The sequence below is a fragment of the Perognathus longimembris genome, chromosome 22 (assembly GCF_023159225.1).
Source record: "Perognathus longimembris pacificus isolate PPM17 chromosome 22, ASM2315922v1, whole genome shotgun sequence".
Classification (NCBI taxonomy): Eukaryota; Metazoa; Chordata; class Mammalia; order Rodentia; family Heteromyidae; genus Perognathus; species Perognathus longimembris.
The window spans coordinates 14,752,893-14,771,453 of record NC_063182.1 but is presented as its reverse complement, the minus strand read 5'-3'; the positions used below and the strand labels follow the sequence as shown (position 1 = coordinate 14,771,453).

The 18,561-nt window shown below is 36.3% G+C and overlaps 1 protein-coding gene across 2 annotated transcripts in view; it reads left to right on the top strand.

Annotated features, from left to right (window-relative positions):
- The window catches only part of Edil3 (EGF like repeats and discoidin domains 3), a 413,819-nt gene that overhangs the window by 172,972 nt on the left and 222,286 nt on the right, over nt 1-18,561 (top strand). For both annotated transcript variants that reach the window (XM_048331381.1, XM_048331380.1), the window contains one exon: nt 15,174-15,302. In XM_048331381.1, coding sequence (XP_048187338.1) covers nt 15,174-15,302 — 129 coding nt within the window. The remainder of the gene's footprint in view (nt 1-15,173; nt 15,303-18,561) is intronic.

Genomic DNA, 18,561 nt, shown 5'->3' with positions numbered 1-18,561 from the left:
GAGCTCACGAATTGCATCAGTGAGTCAGATCACAAACAAAATAAAAAATGGCCCAGAAAAGACTGTAGGCAAAATCAGAACAAGCATCTTTCAATATGCTCTTTTTTTTCTTTCCTTTGGATCAACTATTGCCCTTTTGGTTCCCATATTTTGTTTTTCCTCTTATGGTCATATAGATCTTCTAGTGGAAACAAGACCTTTTTATTTTTTAAAGTATCTGTTACAAATATACTCTGCATGTCTTTTTTAAAATTAAAAAAAAATTTTTTGCCAGTCAGTCCTGGGGCTTGAACTCAGGGCCTGAGCACTGTCCCTGGCTTCTTTTTGCTCAAGGCTAGCACTCTGCCACTTGAGCCACAGCACCACTTCTGGCCTTTTTCTATATATGTGGTGCTGAAGAATCGAACCCAGGGCTTCATATATATGAGGTGAGCACCCTTGCCACTAGGCCATATTCCCAGCCCAAAACAAGACATCTTGAATGGATTCCAATTTGTATTTATGTGCAAGTTATTATACGGATAAGCAAAAGAACCTATCAGACTAACTTTATGGTATAAAATAGTATCAAAGGAAAACATTTTCTTAAGGTGTGTTTACAATGTACTTAATCCATGCAAGCATAAAAATTTTGCATCCATTTGACAAATATTATTTTTCTTTTTTTTCTCTTATTTATTATCAAAGTGATGTACAGAGAGGTTACAGTTTCATACATTAGGCCTTGGGTACATTTCTTGTACTGTTACCTCCTTCATCATTCCCCCCTCCCCTTTCCCTCTCCCCCCATGAGTTGTTCGGTTGGCCATTTAACAAATATTTGTCACAGGTTAGGATGTAGATGGAATAGAGATTGAGTAGTAAAAGAAACATAAAACAGAAGCCCCACACTTTGAGGGGCTTAATATCGATATCAAATGGTAACATGTCTACATGGTCAACATTTATATTGCCACAAAGATTCCATATTCCAGCTAATTTCTTTTCTTGCTGTGCCTCTCCTGCAGCTTTACCTGGACCTTTAATGATTGCATTTACTATGGCTTCATATTGGCTTCATATCCATTTCCTGTGTTGTCTCCAGCTTCCACATAAACAAGTGACTCATTCATAGCCATTCATGGTCACCCATAACAAAGACCATAAACATTTGTTTTCTGGACCACACTCTTCTCTGCCTACTTTTTATCTTCTCTTGAGTAATCTGTTGGAAGAGAATACTCATGATCATGTCTTCCAAGCCACAGGCTTTCCCAGCATTGCTATGAGAGCAAAGAAAGACACTGTGAATTGGGGGAACTACTTGAGTAGAACTTTGGGAGTATGAACATAAGAGATTTAATGGAAGCTAACTCAGTGAAGCATTTGGACTTATTTTTGTGAGCACTGGAGGTAATCTTGCCAATATAGAATTAATCCATATACATGGACTTTGGAATGATAAGCAGTATGAGCCAACAGAAATTTTTCTTTTGGAATGTATAGGAATCAGACAACAGTTAGCAGAAATGTCACAATAACAGTTTGAATGCTTCATTTAAGTAACCTTTCCAGGAATAAAATGATTTTGTATATAAAGTATAAGAGAACAGCTGTTTTTACAGAATAGGGTACTTTATCTGATCTTTAAAAAAAGAAAGTATTATCAATAACTATGCACTGTTTTTCTAGTGAATTATTATAAAAGCTTGGTAACAAGCGCTTAACCATGTCTCTAGTCCAGTAAGGATGATAAAGCTCAGTCACATGTGTTCATTGTTTAAAAATTCTTCCTTGGTTTGTTCGTTTATATTACCATATGTGTAAGGAAACAAAAACTTTATAACAATATTTAACAAGCCTCATCATGCCAGATCCATTCTCTTTCATGTACTTAATGTAGTTTGTGATTTTTAATGGATTATTAGAAAAGTAAAAATGCAAACCAAGTAAAGTGTTCCTATTTTGCATCTGTATCATTGATTTCTGTTTTCTTTTGTTTTATATTGGTTGGTTTTGATGACCTTTTCAGTGTTTGGCCAAACATCCCCAAAGATTTCATCCAGTGATTAAGAAGCAGTCATTATGTACCCTGTTTGACATGGCCATTACTTAATGCTCACTTAACAAAATTCTACAAGACCAAATTATCACAGTGGGTAAAGGAACAGCTGGCCAGCTGGCCAGAGTCCATGGCTGCTTTGTTTTGTGCTTTCTCAAGTGTGCCACAAAGAAGCCACATGCACAACCTGAGGTGGCAATCCAAACAGTAACTCACCAGTCCAGCTGTGCTATCAATGCTTTCAGCTGTGAAGTCTGGGGATGTGCTCTTCCCATCCAAGTGCAGCTGGAACAGCTCCTGACATGATGTCTCTTCCTCATGATTAAGATGGCAGTCATGGGACAGTTCCAAAAGAAGAAATATAAATCCTTCCCTGTACCTCCTGTCATTACCTTCAAGATCAAAATCACTGTGCCAATTTTAAGAGAAAGAAAGCTAGTTTCATAGCAAAAATGCAGCTATTTTAAACATCCATTACTTTATAATTGTAAGGTTATTCACAATCTGATAGTCTACAAATTGCTACAGCATTTCAAGAAAGAAAATCTGGCTTGGTGTCAGACTTAAAATTAGGTTTTTGAAATCTGTGACAATGAATAAAGATAGCTTCAGATAAAAATATACCCAATATCCAAACTTTAGGCTTTTGTTATAGATGATGATCATGCTGAAATTCATAGCATTATTATTTTTTTCATCAGATGTCTTACATGTATGAAGCAATAATAAAGTATCTAGCACTAGGGTACTGAAATATAATGAGCAGGACTTTTTTTGCATAACTAATTTGTAATTGAGTGAGGCAAGAGACCATGCAATAATTAAAAACTGAAGATGTTAAATGTGCACCACAGGCAGCATGTTGAGTAGGAGCCTGAGAAAAGGTGAAGAGCTGTCATGAAAAGATTGATGAGGGATATGGAAATGTTGTAGTTGCCTAGAGACACCATCTGAAGTAGTGAGATTGCTGGATACTCCCAGAACTTGGGATGCCTGGTTATAGAATGCATATGGTAACAAGTTTGACAAGAAATGTAATCACTACATTATAAATGTAACTGTAACCCCTCTGTATATCACCTCGACAATAAAATTAAATTAAAAGGAAAAGAATGTATACAAAAAATGTGGTCATATATATATATATATATATATACATATATATATACACAAAATGTGGTCATATGTGTATGTGTGTGTGTGTGTGTGTGCCTCATTTTGTTGACATGAAGAAGATGAAAAACATCTTGGTAGCTAAAGTATCCTCAACTTTGTATTTTGCAATAAATATATTACAATCATTTTAGAGATTTGTAGAGATTTGGACACAACTTCCTGTCAGAGGTGAAATGTTGAGAGAATTATCTTAGATTGGTCAACAAGTAGAATTCCTGTTTTATATGTAAGTTTGGACTCACTTATTACTTGATGTCTTCATAAGAGTTTGCATATAGCTATATTTCCATAGGGTTACAGTTATTTTAGTGGCCAACAGATATATAAAACTCTTAGTTATGATGGTTCATACTTTTGGCATTTTCCTTGACATTTCACTTTGTCTTATGGAATGTTTATCTCAGTGACAAAGGATTTTTGGATGCACTTAATCCTGGTATTCATTAACTTACAAATGGTTTTTATATATTATTTTTCCTGTCCATAGAATAATTATTTCTGGGCTCATTGTTAGAGTTCTTTTAATATTTTTTTCCTTAGGTTTTTTTTTTCTTATTTATTGTCAAGTGATGTACAGAGAGGTTACAGTTTCATACGTTAAGTATTGGCTATATTTCTTGTACTGTTCGTTACCTCTTCCCTCATTCCCCCCTTTCCCCTCCCTCTTTCCTTCTCCCCCATGAGTTATTCAGTTGGTTTATACCAAACAGTTTTGCAAGTATTACTTTTGTAGTTGTTTGTCTTTTTATCCTTTGTCTCTTGATTTTGGTATACCTTTTCACTTTCTTAGTTCTAATACCAGTATATACAGTTTCCAATGCACTCCGATAAGATACAGAGATAGTGCAGGTACAATCACAGAAAGGGGATACAAGAGATCATCAACAATAGAAGCTACAGTTTCACATGGCATGTTGAAAGTAATTACAACAGTGATATAACAGTCGTTTCCATAACATGGAGTTCATTTCACTTAGCATCATATTTGGTGTTCATAAGGGCATAGCTATTAGGCTCTTGTGATCCTCTGTTGTGACTAGCCTAAATCTCTGCTAATTATTCCCTATGAGGGAGACCATAGTGTCCATGTTTCTTTGGGTCTGGCTCACTTCACTTAGTATAATTTTTTTCAAGTCCTTCCATTTCCTAATGAATGGGGCAAAGTCATTCTTTCTGATAGAGGCATAAAATTCCATTGTGTATATGTGCCACATTTTCCTGATCCATTGGTCTACTGAGGAGCATCTGGGTTGGTTCCATATTTTAGCTATGACAAATTGTGCTACAATGAACACTGTTGTGCTGGTGGCTTTAGTGTGTCCTTGTTTGTGGTCTTTTGGGTAGATGCCCAAAAGTGGAGCTAAAAAAATAGAATGGAAGAAAGATAGCCTCTTTAACAAATGGTGCTGGCAAAACTGCTTCAACACCTGCAACAAACTAAACTAGATCCTTATATGTCGGGGTTTTTACCCCCCCCCCCGCCCCCCTGACCTGCAGGAGAGATGGGAAAGGCATGCCCTGACCAGAGGAGCCAAGAAAGGAAAGGGTTGACAGACCGCCCTCACCCAGTCCTCCCTCACCTGTGGACAATCAGACCTGCCTGGGAGCTGAGTCAGTGCAAGGTCTCTTTTATTGAGGTAGATCCCGCTATTAAATAAGTCACAGGAGCCAATCAGGTCAAAGATCAGCAGGAAGGGGAGGGGTGTACATGCACCTATCTAGGGACTGTAAGGGGAGGCCTGAGCTGTCCATCAAGGGTGGAAAGGCCAGGGACCAATCCTAAGAGACGGCCTAATTTTCCATCACAGTCCACAGGACTGCCTCTGGGTTCACCAGCAGGTACCTTCTTAGCCAAACGTGGTCCCAAGGCTGGGAGGTGGGGCCAGCTAGAACCGCCTTTCTGGGTTCTGTCATAATAGCCACACTTGACCCCGGGGCTGGGAAACAGGTGGGGCCAGCTACCTCTTTCTGATGTAACATGCCCTGGCATGTCCCACACTTATATATCACCCTGCACCAAAATCAATTCCAAATGGATCAAAGACCTTAAAATTAAAAAGGTACTCTGAAAACACTAAAAGAAGGAGTAGGAGAAACACTTGGGCTCTTTGGCACAGGACAGAACTTCCATAACAAAGACCCAGAAATGCTACAAATCAAAGAAAGGTTGGACAAATGGGACTGCATCAAACTGCAGAGCTTCTGCATGGCAAAGGACATAGCTCGCAAGATAAACAGAAAGCCCACAGACTGGGAGAAGATCTTTACTGGCCATACATCGGACAAAGGCCTCATACCTAAACTATATGGAGAACTAAAAAAATTAAATTCCTCCAAAACTAAGAACCAACAGCCCCCTCAACAAGTGGGCTAAAGACTTGCAAAGAGACTTCTCTGATGAGGAAATGAGAATGGCCAAGAGACATATGAAAAAGTGCTCTACATCACTGGCCATAAAAGAAAGGCAAACCAAAACAACCGTGAGATTCTACCTCACCCAATAAGAATGTCCTTTATCAAGAAAACTACCAATAACAAAGGCTGGAGGGGATGTGGCCAAAAGGGAACCCTACTTCATTGTTGGTGGGAATGTAAACTTGTTCAACCACTCTGGAAAGTGTTGTGGAGATTCCTCAGATGGCCAAACATAGAACTCCCCTATGACTCAGCAGCCCCACTTTTGGACATTAATATTGTTCTTTAAGTAATGATATCATATGAATTAAGCAACAAATACTGGTTAACTAACATACAACCAAAATGCAACTGTAAATATTTTAAACACATTTAAATATCTAATATCTATAACATCTAACATACCCAAATACATATATAAAGATCTAAATATAGCTAAAAATTGATAGTATGCATATATAAATATATATGTATATCTTTGATTACAGCATACTGATACAGAATTCTGTTTGAGTAATAAAATATTGGAGGTAAGAATTTCTATTGTATAAGTAATAGTTCATAGCTTGTTTTAGTTCTAGTCATCAACATGAATAGACCAGGAAAATATAGGAACTAATTTAATATATAAATACAGCACTTCTTTTAATACTATTAAAAATAACAGATTTTTTATGTTTATTATTCATTTTAAATAACATCCATATTTAATAAGAATTATTAATAAGGCATTTATTCAATGAGGAAAGTACGTATATCAACCTCTGTGCCACAGTGATTCCATGTGATTGTCAACTGAATATATCCAATGACATTCTCAGCAAGTTTTTCACTTTGATATCATCCAGCTCAATTTTAAACACAAGTTTTGAGTGAAGATCAACAAAATGTTGTTCTTTGACACTACCTTTAGTCTTGCATTGCCAGATTTCTCTTGAGGTCACCTAGGCAATAATTTCTGGAATCCTCTTCGGCACTGCTCCTAATTTGGAGAATTATCTTGATTGCAATCAACATTTATCTCTTATTGCTCTATGAAAATATCCAAGTGAAAATGATTTTCCTTAAGATCTTGTAAAAATGAACATCTTGTCAGTTAATTCTAGTGATAAATTAATATTCTAATTACTTCAATCAACTTAATTCACAAGAGAAAACAACCTCTGAAGCGGGACAATCCTCTCCATTTTCTGGTTCCTGTAAAATAGGAAGGTGGTATTTACTCTCTCTTAACTTTCTAGAATGTTCATAATGATGTACCTAAGACTAGGTAGCTTAAGCCACAAAGATTTAATATCTCATAGTTAGGACCTGAAAGTTCAAGACAAGACCAAGGTGTTTGCAAATTGAATTTATTCTGAGATCTCCTTTCATGGCCTATAGACAGTAACCATCTTACTATGCCCTCACATTGTCCTATTACTGTAATTGCAATGATAAGATGAAAAGCACTAATGTCTCTTTTCAAACATTGTATTTTTGTACTCTTTAAGTACTAATGTCTCTTTATGTGTCCACATATCCGCTTCCTACAAGAGTAATAGGGAAATTAGATTAGATTTGACCCATATGAACACTCTCATTGAAGGTATAGTCTCTAGCTGATAGATCCATCCATGTTCATTCAAAGGAAACTGGATCATGAAGGTACACCTTTGTGAATAGATTCATCCATGGGTGAGTTTATGCTGAGTGGACTGTCAGGAAGTCAGGGCTATTTGGAGGAAGAAAATCATTGAGGGAGATGGGGGGAGCATATCCATGAAGGGCATACCAGATTGGTTACTGTCGTTAGCTGCCTTGCTCTGTTTCCCAGACACACAGAGGAGGTGAGCAGCTCTGATCTCCTATGACCTCTCTGCATCAGGATAGGCCCACAGAAATGAAACCACGACCCCATAGACTGGAATCTCTGAAAGTGTGACAAATCTAAACCCTTTTTCCTCTTAAAATACTTTCCTCAGGTCTTTGTCACAGCAAAAACATCTAAAAAAGTTTAACACAGGATTCCATTTATAACACATTTTGGCAGTACACAATTCAGCACCCTTATTCACTCTAAGAATGCATCATCAAGAAGAGTGTTAACTCATCTACTTTCTAAAGATCTGCCTATATACTGTAAGGTATTTGAGATTTGGGGCCTTTATATATGTGAGAAGATAAGGTTGTAATACATACAAAAATAATTTTAATTTTATTATTGTGTTTGTAAGGAGGTAGATTCACAGAACCAGCAAATTGCATAGATCTATGGGTTTTGTGAGCAATTAATCTTGTTGACATACTTATATGAGCTTGCATTAAAATGCCTGGGAAGCATGCTGGTGAATTCAGTTGTTCATTAATATTGATCATGTACTGTCCCCATTGTGTTAGGAGTGACTTAAAGATTACCTACAACTGAATTAGAGCATTATTGATTTTAAAGCTCCATGATGTCTCTTGTATCTTTAAAGTCCACTTATACTTTTATTGTTAAGGGTGATACTAGAGTTTGTTTCTACTAAGATAGTTTAGAATATTATGAATATGAATCCAATCTATAGCTCATAGTCACTACCTACCATATGCCTATAATTTGAAAAGATGCAAACATTATAAAAAGAGACTTTTGAAATAGAAAGGAATTATAAGTGTTTTCCCCCCACTTTTTAAAGTCCTAATGGTTGATTAATACTGATTTATTTCAAACCTTGCCTTATGGGTATTTTTTTTCTTCTCTTTCAAAGTCAGGTGTAAATAATCTATATGAGTACTGATATGGTACAGAAAAATAATATGAAATACCTCAAGCATATCACATTTTGGTGACTAAATTTAGGAACATAGATTATTAAAGACATTGGTTGATAAGATGCCAATGGGAAATTTCAGATTTTAATTTCTGAAAGCTATAACATTCGAAAAACAACAACAACAAAAAAAAAACAACAAGAAGAAATGAAACCAAGTGCCTAAGGCTTGTGCCTATAATACTACCACTTTATAGCCTAAGAATAGTCAAAGGATCAATGTTTGAGGCCACCTCAGGCCACCACAAGCAGAAAAGCTTATGAAAGGCCTTTCACCCCACAGCTGAATACATTGGCTGTCCTCTTAAACTACATGGGAGGTTGAAATTGGGCAGATCACAAATCCAGAATAGCCAGGAAAAAATGTCCATGTGATCTTATATCAGCTGGTCTGGGAAGGCATATACCTGTCATCTCAGCAAATACAGGAAAACAAAAATAAAATGACCATTCTCATTTCCTCATCAGAAAAGTCTCTTTTTAAGTCTTTAGCCCACTTGTTGAGGGGGCTGTTGGTTCTTTGAGGTTTTGTTTTGGAGGAATTTAATTTTTTTAGTTCTGCATATATTTTAGATATGAGGCCTTTGTCCATTGTATGGCCAGTAAAGATCATTTCCCAATCTGTGGGCTTTCTGTTTATCATGCAAGCTATGTTCTTTGCCCTGCAGAAGCTCTGCAGTTTGATGCAGTCCCATTTGTCCAACCTTTCTTTGTTTTTGTTGTATTTCTGGGTGGTTTCTCTCATAGGGAATAATTAGCACAGGTTTAGGTTAGCCACAGCAGAGGATCACAAGAGCCCAATAGCTATACCTTTATGAACACATGAGATAATCCTAAGGTGAAATGAACTCCATTTTGTGGAAACAAGTGTTATGTCACTGATTTTTTGTTTTTTGTTTTTTGTTTTTTTTTGGCCAGTCCTGGGCTTGGACTCGGGGCCTGAGCACTGTCCCTGGCTTCTTTTTGCTCAAGGCTAGCACTCTGCCACTTGAGTTTTCTATATATGTGGTGCTGGGGAATCGAACCCAGGGCTTCATGTATACGAGGCAAGCACTCTTGCCATTATGCCATATTCCCAGCCCCTATGTCACTGTTGTAATTACTTTCAACATGCCATGTGAAACCATAGCTTCTTTTGTTGGTGATCTTCTTGTATCCTCTTCCTGTGGTTGTACCTGCGCTATCACTGTATCTCATCTGAGCACACTGGATACTGTATATGCTGGTATTCAAACTAGGGAAGTGAAAGGGAATAGCAAAATCGAGAGACAAAGGATAAAAAGACAAATGACTCCAAAAGCAATACTTACAGAACCATTTAATGTAAACCAACTGAACAACTCATGGAGGGAAAGGGAAAGAAGGAGAGGAGGAGTAAAGGGAGGAGGTAACAAATAGTACAAGAAATGTACCCATGGCCTTACATATGAAACTGTAACCTCTTTGTACATCACTTTGACAATAAATAAGTAATTATTATTTTTAAAATAATAAATTAAAGTGATAATATCTATGTGTGTGCTTGATGAGGAATGGAAACCACATCTCCTAAATAAGTCATATAAAGCAGGGCTGCTGGTATGGCTCAGCAGTAGAGCATGTACATACCAATCACAAAGTCCTGAGTCCAAACTCACTTTTGATAATAAACAAGAAATGTATTATTGTCATGCATATTATATTCATAGCCAAAATGAACTACTAAAAGTCTCTTAAAAGTGAAACGCATAAACTGAATGAATAAGTAGATTCTGATATGCTCTTTCAGCTGCTGACAATTTTAATTCCATTCAAACATTTATCAAAAGTTGCTAAAATAATGTCTAACATTTGATACCTTATTTATAAATGTTATTTAATCTACAATTATAGGGTAAAACACTATGTCAGTCAGTGGCAGGTAATTTCATTCTGATCTGTATAGTAAGAACAACATTATATGCTTTAAGTGGCAATTATTATTTATCATTGTACCAAGAGATTAAAATAAGATTTTGAGTATCAAAGTAAACAAGATTGTTGGATTAAAATGGTGACACAAAACAGGAGTTTTCCAGATTCTTCTATTTTCATGTGAAGTGCCCCTTTAGCTCTTGAGCTATGAAACCAGGGAAGTATTCCTGTATATTCATTGCTACTGTTGACGTCAAACCCTAAAACTTCTTTGATTATCAAGAACATTTCATGACTGAATACCTTATACTTAATTTATTATGCTATTCTTATGTACTAACTTATATTTTGACTATTTCATTTTACTTATGATTTAAATGAACGCATTTATTTATGGAATTGTTAAATTAAGAGATTAAAGTAATGTTAATGAGATTGCACAAGTTACATTTTTCTTAATTATATATTTGCAAGAGAATAAACATGCATGTAATTATTATACAAAGGAATACAATATAATAATCTGTTATTTGCAATTCAGTTTAAAACTCTTGGGCCCTAAACCATACTAGAGACAATAAAAGCTGAAACCTAATTATAAATTTAAAGAGCTTAAAACCAGGAAGTTTTACAAGTGTTTCTAAAAGTACTCACATTAATTAGTGAAGGAAAAGCCAAAAGATATTGATGTCTTATAAATTTCAGATTACAATGGGGTTAAAGCAGTAGATCAAATTATGATAACACATGACTGACATAAATTTGTTTACTCAAAGTGCACTAACCACCTACTGGGTGCCTACCATGGCCCTTTCCTCATGATATTTCCAGCAGCAGAGGAGAGGGAGTGATAAGAAACAACTCATGTCAGCTCACAGCCCCATGCACTAAGAAAGAATGTGTAAAAGACATTTAAATCTCAATATCATGTATAAGTACCACAAAATGCTGGGGAGGGGAACCCTTGTGTTTAACAATCTATTTCTAACACAACACTACCAATACTACAGTACTGTTAGCAAAGCAGATCTCACCTCTATTTGTGGTATCTAATATGCTCTGACTCAATTGCTCCAAATGTTCTAAAATATTTCCAGTTGGAGAGACATTGAAATAATTTGGATGGACGGGTGTAGTGAATTCATGCTGATTACACCAGTCATAACTAATGCAAATGTACAGATTGACAACATGGAAAAGAGGATAGCTTACTGAGAAGAGTGTGGACTTTTTAGTTGGACAGAGTGTATTTAAAATACATAATACTTACCCTATCAGTGTTGGCTTCTTTATCTTAAAGCCAAGATATAGTCTTAAAAGTAATATTTTAAAAAATCATATACTTCATATTCATAGCACACAAGGAACTTCGGAAAGATTAAATTCTCATTCCATTTCTTTTACATCATAATTGACCTTTAAATGAAAATCATGTGAATTTCTTGAAATAGGAAAAATAACAGCAATCATAACTTCTGAAATCTTGAGTTTTCTAAAACAAATATGTCAGCAGAGGTGGAAATATATTTGGGGATATAAATTGAATTAGCTTGGACTTGCTGACTCAACAGTTTCAGTGATCCTAAAGTCTGCACTATGACTACTAGACAGTCTTCACCTATGTTCTCAGCAGGAACCTAGAAAGTGTGGGACTTTAAATAACACAGTTATCTCTTGCTCCATGTTCTGGTATGCATATCAAGTCTTCTGCCAAGATGAGCCAGACAAACACAACAGCCTTTTTTAGTTGATTTCCCCAATCATGTCTCTCAAGCCTCTGTAGTTAGTAGGTTTTCATATTGAGCTGATACATCTGCAAATATAATTCACATAATGCCTGTACAATCTTGACACTGAGTTTGGGATATCATAATTTCTTTCCAGCACTTTCTTTCACATGTCAAAGCAGCTAATATTATGTATACCTTGTTCCTCCTTTTGTATTTGGAGAGCCCAATTTCAGTTATTTAAATTATTTTTATCTCTTTCTCATGGAATTCTGTAAGTATATGTGAGCAGAGACATGATTAGATTTTTTTTCTTTGATATAAATTACTCCAATCTCTAAGGAAAACAGGAACAGTTTCATCTGTTCTAGTTTCAATAGCTATTTTTCTCTACTAGGCACAATTCCTTAAAAGAAATTTCCTTCATGTTCAGTATTTTTAGAGATATGACTGAATTCTTATTTTGTAGATAAAAAACAACAAAATAAGCAGAAGAAAATAAGTGGATACTGAGAAAGAGCATAGGAGCTTGAATTTGTAGATGGTTTATATCTTTTAACAATGGAAGAATGTGTTTCAAATTGCTCCAAAACTGGTCAGAGATCTAATACATTGTTCTATCCCAAATACTGGCAATGTACCACCCCAACAGCAGGTGTTAGATAATTTAATTGGTGTCTGCTGTGTGTTGTGAAACTGCCAACTCATATAAATATGTCTTTAAAATACATTCTATAATATATATTTGAGGTTCACATCAAGATATAATCGGATATATGTTGTTAGTAAAATAGCTACTGTGATAAAAAGATTAATTAATTAATTAATTTAAAGACTATGCTAATGGATATATTTAGAGTAGAAGCTAAATTCCACTTATTTAGAATCTTACTAATTACAACACCTTTCTATTATTTTATCAGCCTTACTCCTCACATTGTACATTAGATTGCTAGATTTGTTCATCCTCCTTAATAGTTATAGAGATATCTGCAGAAAAAAAAATACAGTTTCCTGATTTCTTTTTAAGAGCCAAATGTAGGCACGCACTGGTGGATTATGCCTTTAGTCCCAGCTACTCAAGAGTCTGAGACCTCAGGATCGTGGTTCAAATCCAGTCTGGGCAGAAAAGTCCCCTTGAAATGATTCTTATGTCCAATTAACCACTCAAAAACTGGAAATGGGAAGTGGTGCTGTGGCTCACGTGATAGAGTAGTGCTTGCCCTGATCAAAACAGCTCAGGTACAGCTCCTGTGCCCTAAGTTCAAATCCCACAACCCACAACAACAAAAATGATCCAGATATATCAGAAAGTGTAGTCCTAGGAACAAACAGAGTTTTCACAGTGTTTCCCTCCTTGGTGAATCGTCATTAGACTTTACAGGGATTGCATCTAAACTAAAGAGAGTGTAATTTTGTATTCAAACTTTATGAAGGAAGGAAACATGGATAAGGTTGTTCTAACATGAGGCAATGTTGTACAAATTCTAAGCCCTTCTTGGCTGTTGGTTGTTGATAGCCTATTGCACCATTCCAAGTGAGAGTATGAAATTTCTTTCTTCATTGGAAGCCTTGCTAAAGTTTTCCTTTACAGTCCAGACACTCACAATTTTCCTTCTGCAATATACTTGTATGGAGAAGCCTTAGCTAGTTATTTCATATTGTCGTCTTTTTTTTGGTCTCAACTGTGTCTTCTCTAAAGTAATTTCCAGGACTCTGTAATTCACTCATCATAGCTTATTTTCATAGACCATCCACACTTATTTTCATAGAACTCATATTTCTTTTCTAATATTTATTTCCTAAATTCCTCATTAATGAGTTTTCTCTGACTTATAAACGTTTTCTAGTCTCTACAGTTAAACAAAGTTGAAGACTCAATTAGAGAAAGCTTTATTTTTATTATGTAGCTAATGTATATCTCCTAGGCAGAGCTTTTTTTTCCTTCTACAGGAATCTCTTCTCTTCACAATCTGCACTCTGGATTCTGCCATAGTTGAATTAGCTGACTCGAGGGGGAAAAAAAAGACATGATGTAGAATAAAAGGTTTATTTGGGATAGGAAAGCCTGTGGTAGAAAAAGAGATAAATGAGAGCAAGGGTAAGTAGGATAAGCCTTCAGACTAGGACAGAAGTTGTTATTTCTGAAAGAAGAAAAGAAAGGATATTGCACAGAAAATGCCTCAGACTGTTAGCATTTTTTAAGAGCATTTAATTTTTACCAGAGTAGCAAACTAGGCCAGGACTGGCCCAGCTTGACAAGCAACTTGTGCTTAGTCACACTGCCTAGGGAGATTGACCTGGAATGAACACTGTTACAGAAGATTCCACACTGTGCAGAAGTTAGATGTTGTCAGCTGACTCCAGTACTGGCAGCTGCTTTCTCAAAGGGAGTTCTGAACACAAATCTACCCCCTGACACAGGTTCTAATCATTCTATCAAGTTTCCTCTCTCAAAGCCTAGAAATAATTATCCATTCCTCTTCTTCAAATATGCAACTTTTGGGGACTTACTACTTTCAGTGGCAAAACAAGTTTCTCCAAGGCATGTTCCAACTCAGATCATAAGTAGTCCAAAAGATGATTGCAAGCTGGTATCAGCTTCATTGATTCTATGTACTGAAGGGTATATGCTACTTGCAGTTAGGGTCAATAGCTGCTTGATCATTTATAATTATAGAAATTTACATTTAGTATTACATTTTCAAAATATGGAAGATATCCTACAATTCAGAAGCTCTGATATAATTTAATGTTTTGTGTGTGCACATCATCTCTGATCAACACTGTTGTGAACAGATTATGTGTATAAACTCTTTCATCTGTAGCATAACTGCAAAATATAAGTTTTATTAATATTAATATTATTATTATATTAATATTTACTAATATTAATACTTAACAGAACAGGAAATTGGTATTATAGAGATACTAAATAAATCCTCCCAAATTACATTGCTAAGAAGTAATTAAACCCAGATTCAATCCCAGGATGTTGGTCTTCAGCGTTCCTGCAACCAGTACTATCCTGAACATGTTTTTATGTAATTGTCAGTTGCAAAATGTTGAATTAGTACCTACATTTCAGCATATTCTTCATGTCGTATTTTTTTCCTATTCTTTTAGGTCCGTGCACTCCAAATCCATGCCATAACGGAGGAACCTGTGAAATAAGTGAAGCTTACCGTGGCGACACATTCATAGGCTACGTTTGTAAATGTCCCCGTGGCTTTACTGGGATTCACTGTCAGCACAGTAAGTTACTGCTTTTCAATATACCTTGATTATTATTTATCCAATGCACATACATCATCATCATTCTGGTTTGTAATTGCATCCCGGAATCATGGAACAACACATTTGGCTCCTACTGCTCTCTTCCAGTGAATGTATCCCACTTCCAGCACTAAGATTCAGTCCTGCAAGTGGTGGCAGTTGTGGCTAGTAATACCTTGGTGGCCTTCACCATTACTGTTCAAGGAGACTTGAAAGTGTTACTCTTGATATTAAAATGACATTTGTCTTTCTCTTTCACACTTATCCTAAAGCTATGTTACCTTATGTCTTAGAAATTATTCTGGTCATTAGGTTCCGAAATGATACCCCCCCCAAAGCAAAAAGCACTGACTTGCTGGCCCCCTTGCCCTCTCTGTAAGCCAGCTTTTTTAACTTGTGCTTGGCATTTTAGGGAGAAAATCTTTAAAAGTTCAAGAGGACTATCATCTGAACTCTTTTTTTAAGGTCAATAAGTCCACTTGCGACGATTTTATTTTAGAAGTAGAGCTGAACATAAGTGTTAAATGAGTGACATGGGACCTTAAATGCTGTGGGACCCCAGCAGGCAGGGAGGGCACAGTGAATTCGGTGCTGTTGGAGAAAGTTTTTAGAGAGGTGGCCAGATGTGGGCTGAATGCTAAAGGCGAATGAGGGGTTGAGCACAGGGAGAAGAACAGCATGTGGTGGGAAGGATAAAGAGAGAATATATGAGCCATGAATACTAAAGTGATACTTAAGACAATCACGAATTACTAGGAATTAGTAGGGCAAATGTAAATATGTCAGCCAAGGCCAGATTTCCAATCATCGACATCCAATATAGTGCTCTGGCCCTGGGACTTTGGCAGTATCTTGTACTTTTCCAGAGGCTTTCCAGGTTAAGTATTTTCCCATTTCTAGAGGAGGTATTATAGTACACAAGCACTGGTGCTCCTTAAAATTGTTCTGAACCTGATGGAGAATGGTTCTAAAGATCATATAATCAACAACAAAAATGAGAGGCTATGGACTTTTTTCAGATCTTATCCATAAGTTACTGGTTTTCCTTCAGGGCATCATCATTGTATGATATCCAGATATGGATATCTTGAAATAGCTCAGGAAGGACTAAGATGGGAACCCAACATCTTTAGTGTCTTGTTGCTGGCTAAATTTGTGAGAAGCAAAGCATCCATATTTATTCACTTGCATAATTTGAGATATGCTATCAGATGCAGTGTCCAGTGGGGAATAATCTGGCTACACCAATCAATTCCATTCTTCACTATTTGTCTACAATGCAGTGAGAGAGAGAGAGAGAGAGAGAGAGAGAGAGAGAGAGAGAGAGAGAGAGAGAGAGAGAGAGAGAGAGAAAGAGAGAGAGAGAGAGTATTCCTCAGAAGAAAGAACCTAATACCGAATGTCATGATGGACTATTGCCTAAGTGTCAAAGACAGGACATACACTCAAGGTCAAGTCATCCTAGCTTCATCAACTTTATTTCATTAGTGCATAGTTTCATGTTGGAAAAACTGATCAAATACAGAGGCAGATTGCTATTGTTAGAGGAAATCCTTAAAGAGCTTAGAACAATATTTGGAAAGCCTGTGTAGGCCCTTAATTTCACTTAATAGTACACATTAATTAGCCTCCCACGTGGACCAACTGTGAAGTCAGTATGAAGTTGGCACCTTCCCTTAAGACAGATTGGAAAACCTCGTCTTAATTTCATCTGTGCAGTGGTACATCTTTTCACACTTTTAAAGTTTGTGTTCTCACTATTGTAAATGTCAGCTTATTTTCAGCTACCATCAGTGATTTAGAAGTCACATTGAAGACATTAGGTCATTATTTGTCCTAATATGAGTGAGGTGTATTTTGGAATTTCTTAGCATTGTAGCTTCCTCTTTCCCCTGATTCCCACTCATGGGTGGCCATGAGTTGTTTCATGAAGAATATGATAGCCACTCGCTACTATGGCAGTGATCATAGCTACTTAGGGGGATAAAACCTGGAGGTCATGGTTGCAAGCCAGCCCAGGCAGGAATGTCTGTGAAATAACTACTATTAGTAGAAAGCAGAAGTGGAGCTGTGGCTCAAAGTGGTAGAGCGCTAGCCTTGAACAAGAAAGCTCAGGGACAGCACCTAGGCCCTGAGTTCAAGTCCCACATCCAAAATTTAAAAAGAAAGAATAAAAAGAAAAAAAGACTATAGAAGATTATGCGGGTTGGGAAAGTGGAACAAACCAATCTTGTCCCCATCCTCCAAGATGGAATGTCATATACTTAAATCATTAGTAAAAAAATTCAGAAAGTCACATACTTTTGTTCCATTTTGAGTCTTCTATTGAAGCACACATATGTCTTCTCCTTACTGAAACTATCTCTTCAAAAGAACGAGAAGCCTGAATCTGAGGGATTCAATTCAGAAATAGAATGTAATATTCTAACTACCTTTTTTCTCCCATGTGAAGATTATCTTTATTAGTAAGTAGTAAGAGAGAATGAAGGGAAAAGGGTGGATTTGGGAACCGAAATCTGGATTTGAGACATGACCTTACAGTTATTGAATAAGTGACCTGGATCCAGACATTTGGCTTTCCTGCAATTGAAGATATATAAAGTAAGAACTGAACTAGAAACGGGTGACCTTTGTGTCACATAAGACAGAGAAATGTTATGACTAAAGGGGTAACTTTCTCTCTGTGCAAAGGTTATCAATCCTTTGGGTTTATACATGAAATTGAGAAGGATTATGTACTGGGAAAACAGATACAGAAGTTTGGGGAGCCCTGGAAGCTCTTCAGGTTAGAGAAGTACAAAAATGGCTCTTAAATCTCTTGCAGAGACTATTAGATGTTTTTTTTCTACATTGGAGTTTTATTATCATTGTATTCCACAGAATGTTCTTACTTAAGTTGTGGTCCTATATCCACATCACCTGAAAGTCTGCAATAAGTAAAAATTACCGAGTGTCACTCACATTAACTGAAACAAGAAGTTACACTATAAATTGTAAAATGGTTTCCCAAAGCCTCCTACACACAGAAATTTTGTAACTTTATAAGCATTTTACAATGATAATTAAGATTTACATAGAATTACCATGTGAGTTCTGTTTGAAAATGACATAGGGTAATATAAAATACACACACACACACACACACACACACACACACACACATGAAAATATAAACAATATACCTTACCAAAATTTTGGGAAATTTTACTTTGTGTTTTTTTTTATATTTTATCATTTA